At 51.2% G+C, this 8,038-nt stretch overlaps 1 protein-coding gene across 2 annotated transcripts in view; it reads left to right on the top strand.

Moving 5' to 3' along the window:
- The first annotated feature begins 1,496 nt into the window (after nt 1-1,496).
- PRKD2 (protein kinase D2) overlaps nt 1,497-8,038 on the top strand; it is a 47,581-nt gene continuing 41,039 nt past the window's right edge. The window contains exons 1-2 of one of the 2 annotated variants that reach the window (XM_003799540.3): nt 1,497-2,428; nt 4,486-4,624. In XM_003799540.3, coding sequence (XP_003799588.1) covers nt 2,189-2,428; nt 4,486-4,624 — 379 coding nt within the window. In that variant the 5' untranslated portion in view covers nt 1,497-2,188. The remainder of the gene's footprint in view (nt 2,429-4,485; nt 4,625-8,038) is intronic. The other variant, XM_023519005.1, reaches the window with a different exon arrangement.

The raw sequence follows: 8,038 nt of genomic DNA, 5'->3' as shown, positions 1-8,038 counted from the left end.
CCTGTGGTCCCAGCTACTTGGGAGGCTGAGGCAGGAGACTCGCTTGAGCCCAGGAGTTGGAGGTTGCTGTAAGCTGTAATGCCACGGCACTCTACCTAGGGTGACAGCTTGAGGCTCCTGTCTCAAAAAAAAAAAAAAAGACATGTTGGCATTTCACTGTGACAGTCATCTACCCCTCTAGAAAAGGGGTGCAGGTAGGCAGAGGCCCTTAGATGACACTGACAAGAGACCATTGTCGGCTCCACGTGGCCTTGCTCCCCCAGCCTGGGCTATATGCAGTTCCCCAGGTGGTAGTTTGGTTTTCCTAACAGCCTCAGACTTCCTTCCCCAGCCCCAGCCTCCGGATGTGGTGACAGCGGTGACAGATCGATACTGTATGGACTTCACCTACCTTCCGTGGCCCCCGTACCAGGAAGGGCCGGGGGGGAGCTCTGCCCTCAGCTCCCAGCCCCAGCCAGCCCTGGCGGTCCATCTCTAGGATGAAACCTAAACTTGACCGGTCAGTGAAAAGGGAGTGGGTGGAGCAATTTGGTGATCTTTGGACCAGTCACTTTGCTCCTCTGAGGCTTCAGGTTCCTACGTATGATTATGAACTGGGGAGGAGAAATCAAGTCTGAGCAACAAATATTTGCTGGGTGACTAAATGGACACATCTACCCGTGAATGCTTGAGTGCTTCAGGCACCCACTGCTTCATCTCTGCAAATTGTTACTGACAGCTACCATTTACTGAATTTTTGCTGTGCTCCAGGCACCTATATACTATCTCCTCCATCCCACAATTCCCTCTAGATTCAGTCCAATTACAGTCCCATCTAACAGACTGAGGCTCATAGAGAGGAAGTCACACAGAGAAAGATACATGCACGTATCCTCAAGAGAATGTCAGTTTACCACCTGTGAAGTGGTGTGGATGTGGGTCCTCCCTTCCAGGCACCCCCAGGCACTGTCCTGAAGGAGGAGGGTATGGATCCTTAGCACTGGTTCTCCGGTTAGCTCTATGCACCTTGCCCCAAATCTCTGGAGCCAGACCTGAGGCAAGGGCCTCCTACCCATCTGGAGGCCTTGGTCTTCCCATCTGTTGAATGGGCTGAGCTACACCACGAGACACCTAAGAAGAGAGACGCCGATACCCTATTTCCCATCTCTTCCCAAGCGGTGGGCGCCAGCTGCCGGAGGCCGAGACGGCTTTCATCCTTAAAGGGCCAGTCACCCAACCGGGTCCCGCGACCTGGGTGGGGGTGGGGGTAGGGGTGGCTCGCCCCTCCCTGTTCAGCTAATGGGAAAGTTAACTTTCCAGACTCGCGTGTGTAGAGGGGAGGAATCAGTCCTCCCTCCCAGCCCCCCACCTCCCACCCCATCCCTGGATGTCAGATCCAGCAAGTCGGGCCCCCATCTCGGAGGCGCCTGGCCCGCCCTCCCCTTCCGCCCCCAAACCCTCGACGGGCCCCGCCCCGTGACGTCACCTAGACCCGCGCCGATTGGCCGACTGCGCCATCGCTCTGGACACTTCCTCCTGCGCCGCCGCCGCCGACTTAAACTTTGACGGGGGGGGGGGGAAGAGCCACCCGCACCCGGCGCGACCCTCCTTTGCCCCCATCCCCTACCCTGCCGCCGGTAACGCCCCTTTCCCCACTGTTCCTGACTGAACTTTTCTCCAACTTCCGCGACCCGTGAGATTCCCTCCTTCCCACCCCGGCCCTCAGGACCCCTGTGCCCATCCTGGGCCGACGGGAGCTGGGATCCCTGGGATCCACTCGATCCCTGACTCCTGGTTTCCACTCCCAAGGTCTGTGAATCCCTCGGACCGCCTTCTTAGAGCCACTGGATTTTGGGATTTCCCCCCCTGCTCCCTTCTCAATCGCCCTCTCTGAAAGGGACTCTTCTGATCCCTCTGATCTGACCTACTAGATTTTCCTCTCTGGTTTCCTAGAATCTCGTAATCGCTCGGTCCCCCAAACTACTACTTTGTTCCTTTCTTATCTTTTGTGATCCCTTGATTTCGGACGTGCTTTTCTCTAATTTCCCAAGATCCTGCCATCCTCAAGTCCCCTTAACCTGCCAGATTTCCCATCTCTGATACCCGCGCTCCTACTACCAGAGCACAAGATCTCTCGGATCTAGGACCCGGGTTCCCCGGGTTTCCCCAGCTGGATCCCGGGTGGGCGCTGGGTCCTGGGCCTCCCCCCATGGCCGCCGCCCCCTCCTATTCCGCGGGGCTTCCCGGCTCTCCCGGGCCAGGGTCTCCTCCGCCCCCCGGCGTCTTGGAGTTGCAGTCGCCGCCACCGCTGCTGCCCCAGATCCCTGCCCCGGGCCCCGGGGTTTCCTTCCACATCCAGATAGGACTGACCCGCGAGTTCGTGCTGTTGCCCGCCGCCTCGGAGCTGGCCCATGTGAAGCAGCTGGCTTGTTCCATCGTGGATCAAAAGGTGAGGGTGCAGGCTCACCTCCCCTCTCCTTGGGGAGAGGTACGAGGAGAGGGGCGCCGGCAGAGGCTTGACATGGGTCAAAGGGAGGATGAGCACCGGGTAACTGGAGGGTGGGGGGCATTGGCCCCGTTGCCTTCTCTCCCCACCACCCGTTTAGAGAGGACCAGGCAGGGGGAGATATCCCAGAGGCCTCCCCAAATTCCCTGTCCCTGCATGTTGTTTTCATCTGCAGCTGGCAGGGAGGAAGGGAGGGGCAGGCCAGGTATAGAATGGAGAGGAAGGGGCAGGTGTGTGTGTGGGGAAATCTCCACACTCACACCCATTGGGGGGACTCCCATTTTCGTGGAAACAGTAGAAACTGAACCCAGGCTGGCTATGGCGATCGGGTGACACATGTGGGTGTAGGTGCTGGGGCCAAGTGAGGTCTTAGAGACTTGGCCCCAGGCCTGAGACGCATGATTGTGCTGGTAGGTGCCCTTTCTGCACCCCCAGAGGCCCTGGGTACTCTGTTCCTTCTCCTAATCACAGTGCCCCAACCCTACCCTTAGTTTTGGATACCAGGATCCCCCAGGGTGCAGTCTGGGAATCATGGCAAAGGGAACAGGTAGAATTTGATGCTGGAATCCCAGAACAGTAAAGGTTAGAATGCTTATGCTTGTGTTGTTGGAGTGCTGGACTATAAAAACATTAGAGTATTAGAATCACAAGTAGTTGGAATATGCATCTTTCCTAGGTTGTTGAATAGCCCTGATATGGAATATGCATCCTTCCTAGGTTGTTGGATAGCCCTGATAATGAAGTGTTCCAATATTAGAATTCTAGCTTGCTGAAATACTAAAATATTGGAATATTATTAGATTCCTAGGTTGTTGGAATCCTAGAATGTTAAAATGTTTGAATTTTGGAATGCTGGGTTGTTGGAATGCTTTAATGCTAAGACATTAGAATATTAGAATCCTACTTTGTCAGACTTCTAGAACATTATATTAAGTTATTGCTAATTTAGGTTATCAAAATCCGAAAATGTAAAATTATAGTATGTTAGAACCTGGGATGTATAATTTCATAATGTATATAATTCTACAAAATATTCAAATTCCAGTATCTTCTCAGACTCCTGGAAATTAATCCTTTGGGCTTCAGAAAAACATGGGGCCAACTCCCCCATATTATGGACAAAGAAACTGAAGCTTAGATAAAGACCTCCCGGGTGGTCAGGACCAAGATAGTGCTGTCTCCTATGGACCTTCAGCAGCAAGAACAGTTATGGCTTTGCCCATCAGCACCCAAATCGAGCTGGCCCAGCCCACCTCCCAACTCAGTCTGCTCCATGGGAAGCCCAGGGTGGTGGTGCGAATTATCCTTTGGGTAAAATTTTTTGTCCAACACTCAAATCTCCAGTCTGCCCGCCCCCCAGGCCTCACCCTCCCAGTCCAGGTGTGTTAGGGCCCCTTTCCTTACCAGGCCCCACCTGCAGTTTCACTTTCTGTTCTGCCAGGTTTCATTTCCTGTCCCTATCACCTCAAGCTGGGGATCTGGACACCTGGGTCCTTTGAGCTCTTGGGGGGGGCACCTTCCCTATTTCCAGCCCTCTTGCTCTAACTCCCCAGGCCCCCGTATCCCAGGAGTCCCCAAATCCCCTCCTTCCAGCTCACCCTGCCCCAGTGCTGGGCCTCCAGCCAGGTAACTGTGACAACAATAGATCCAGGAAGGAAGCTGGGGCGGGAAGGCTGATAGGGGAGGGGGCCCCTCACCGAGCACGGCCCCACCCCCGGGATCCGGAAAAGCGGAGGGGTCTTGGTTCCCGGACCACTCTCCCTCCCTCCTAGCTCACCATTCCAGCTACCAAGCTTGGTCTGGTGCTCCCACCCTGCACACCTGGGGCCTTGGCAGCCTGTCCAGCTTGAACTGGGGTTGGCAGGAGGCAGGAAGCGAGGGGCTGCAGGGTCTCTTGAGTTTCCTGGGGAAACAACCAGCCCTGCCCTGGGAGGGTTCCAGTCCACTGCTGAAGGCAGCTCTGAGCTTTTCCGTTGCCACCTCCCTCTCCCGCCCTCTAGTTCCCAGAGTGTGGCTTCTACGGCCTTTACGACAAGATCCTTCTCTTCAAACATGACCCCACTTCGGCCAATCTCCTGCAGCTGGTGCGCTCAGCCGGAGACATCCATGAGGGTGACTTGGTGGAGGTGGTGCTGTCAGGTGAGCCGTAGTGGCTGGTTAGAGGCGGAGCCTCCGACGGGGCCTTCAGGGAGGGAAAGGAAATTGGGCTCAGAACGGCCTTTTTTTTTTTTTTTTTTTTTTTTGCCACAGGGCCTCATTTTGTTGCCTAGGCTAGAATGTAGTCCTCTCATCACAGCTGGCTGCAGCCTCCAACTCCAGGGCTCCAGGGATCCTCTTGCTTCAACCTTCTGAGTAGCTGGGACTATGGGGGTGTGCCACCACACAGGGCTAATTTTTTATTTTTTGTAGAGATGGAATCTTGATACGTTCCCAGGCTGGTTTCCAACTCCTGGCCTCCAGCAGTCCTCCCTCTTTGGCCTCCCAAAATGCTAGGATTACAAACATGAGCCACCATGCCTGACCAGAACCCTCTTTCTTAAAGTTCAAGGCCAATAGTTCTTGTCCTACACTGCAAATTAGAATCACCTGAGGAGATTTTCCCACCTACCTCCCAAATGGATATTTTGTATGTGGTGCCTTCACACTGTGGAACTCACACAGCACTGAGCATGAACCATCCACAACAACATGGATGCATCTCACATACAGAATGCTGAAAGAGAGAAACTAGACTGATGCCAGACTACATATATTGTATGTTTCCATTTAGGAAACACAAAGAGATCAATTTCTTTAAGGTGTTAGAAAGAAGTCAGGAGAGTGGGCACCTTTGGGGAAGATGGAGACCGAGTGAACCCACCAGGGCCTTTGGGGGTACTAGTTTAAATTTCCATATATTTATCAGGATGCTGGGGACATGGTTTGCACAGTTGGCACTTTTCTGAACACATGTTATGCTTTAATGTAAAGTTAAAAATGTTCTGACCAGGTGCCGTGGCTCACAGCTATAATCCTAGCACTCCGGAGGCCAAGGTGGGTGGATCACTTGAGCTTAGGAGTTCGAGACCTAAGCAAGAGCAAGATCCCATTTCTACTAAAAATAGAAAAACTAGCAGGGTGGTGTGGCTGGTGCTTATAGCCCCAGCTACTCAAGAGGCTGAGGCAAGAGGATCACTTGAACCCAAGAGTTTGAGGTTGCTGTGAGCTATGATGCTAGAGCTCTCTATACCAAGGGCAACAGAGTAAGACTCTCTCTCTCTCTCTCTCTCAAAAAGAAAAAATGTTCTGATGTCCGTGCTTCCTCCCACTAAGATGCCAAATAAAATCAGAATCTCTGCAAGGTGAAATGAGACTTGGGCAAAAGTATTTTCACACGTGATTACCTAATGGATAGCCAGAATGTAGCCCTCCCACTCTACATTCCCATTTTATAGATGGGCAAGCTGTTACCACCTGGATTCCTAATGGGGGTAGGGCATCTGCCTTGCTCATGGCCATACTCTCTGCCTCTCTTGCATATTGCAATGCTCAGTAAGATTTGTTGAATAAATGAGTAACAGTTTAAAGCTTGGATTTACACCTTTGATGACTTCATTCAAGTTTTAAATATGCTCTTATAACCTGCCTTTCTTGAATTTTTATCTTCATTCTAGTGTCTCCTCTAAACCTGAGTCTTATTTATATAATGTCTCCTGGACAGTTTTCCTTGACATCTAATAGGCATCTCAGATGTGGCCTGTCCCACTTCTAAACCTGTTCTTCCTGTAGGCTTCATGTCAATGAAGGATTTGGGGCTTGGGGTCCAAATCTTGGGGCATCCTTGACTCCTCTTTGTCTCCTACCCACTTACTTGAGCCATCAGCAAACCAGCTGGCCCTTTAATGAACATACATCTTGAATATATTTCTTATCACCCCACAGATCCAAGCACCCACCACATCCTGCCTAGACCATTTCAGTAGAATGAAGTCAGAACATGAAACACCACTGCTCAGAATCTTCCCATGGCTCCCCAGTACCCTGGGAATGAAATGCAAACTCCTTAGCATGGCCTCAAGGCCATCTATAATCTGGCCGTAGCTGGTTCACTGAATTTATCTCATTACTGTCCTTTCTTGGTTCCACACATGTATGTATGTATGCCCTCTTTCTCTTAAACAAACCAAGCTTCTTCCCACCTGGTCATCTTTGATCCTGCCACTTCCCTGAATTTATCTCAACAATGCTTATTGGCTCAGCATCTGTAGCTCAGTGGTTAGAGCACCAGCCACATGCACTGGGGTTGGTGGGGCCAGGGCCTGCTAAAAATAACAATGACAACAATAAAAAAAGAAAATAGCTGGGTGTTGTGGCAGGCGCCTGTAGTCCCAGCTATTGGAAGGCTAAGGCAAGACAATTGCTTAAACCCAAGAGTTGGAGGTTGCTGTGAGCTGTGATATCACAGCACTCTATACAGTGAGACTGTGTCTCAATAAAAAAAACCCCAGTGTCCATACTTTCTCTCTTCTACCCCTGCTTGCCTGCCTACTGTCTCTTAAATAGACCAAGCTCCTTCCCACTTAGGGGACTTTGCACTACTGTTCTCTCTGCTTGGAAATCCCCCCATCTTGCCCCCTATTTATTGTCTTCAGAACATTTAGCATTGTCTGAAATTTCCTTGTTTATTTATGTATTTATCTTTCTTGTCTGTCTCCCTCAAAGAATGTAAGCTCCCTGACAGCAGAATGTAAATCCTTCTTCTTCTTCTTTTTTTTTTTGAGACAGAATCTCACTTTGTCCCTCTCTGTAGAGTACTGTGTCTTCATAGCTCTCAGCAACTTCAAACTCAATGGGCTCAAGCGATTCTCTTGCCTCAGCCTCCCTAGTAGCTGGGACTACAGGCGCCTGCTACAACGCCCAGCTATTTGTTGTTGTTGTTATTGTTGTTTAGCAGGCCCGGGCTGGGTTTGAACTCACCAGCTCCAGTGCATGTGGCCAGCACCCTAACCACTGAGCTACGAGCACCAGCCACTTCTTTTTTTTGAGACAGAGCCTCACTTTGTTGTCCTTAGTAGAGTGCTGTGGTGTCATAGTTCACAGCAAACTCAAACTCCTGGGCTTAAGCGTTTCTCTTGCCTCAGCCTTCCAAGTAGCTGGGATTACAGGCACCTACCACAATGCCCAGCTATTTTTAGAGACAAAATCTCATTCTTGTTCAGGCAATCTGCCTTGTTTGTCCTCCCAAGTGCTAGGATTACAGGTGTGAGCCACTGCTCCTGGCCCTGTAAATCCTTCTTATTCCTAACTTTATCCTGAGTGTGTAAATAGTGCTTGGCATGTGGAACAGTGTCTCCTTTCTGTTGTATGAGGTTAGAAAAATAGCTGTGGCTCAAGTGGCTAAGGTGCCAACCACATACAACTGAGCTGGTGGGTTCAAATCCAGCTCAGGCCTGCCAAACAACAATGATGGCTGCAGCCAAAAAATAGCTGGGTGTTGTGGCAGGCACCTGTAGTCCCAGCTACTTGGGAGGCAGAGGCAGGAGAATCGCTTGAGCCCAGGAGTTGGAGGTTGCT

Source organism: Otolemur garnettii, unplaced genomic scaffold, assembly GCF_000181295.1.
Source record: "Otolemur garnettii isolate 467f Iridium unplaced genomic scaffold, OtoGar3 scaffold00152, whole genome shotgun sequence".
Taxonomy (NCBI): Eukaryota; Metazoa; Chordata; class Mammalia; order Primates; family Galagidae; genus Otolemur; species Otolemur garnettii.
Note: the sequence above shows the minus strand (reverse complement) of the source record. Positions and strands in the feature narration are given on the sequence as shown.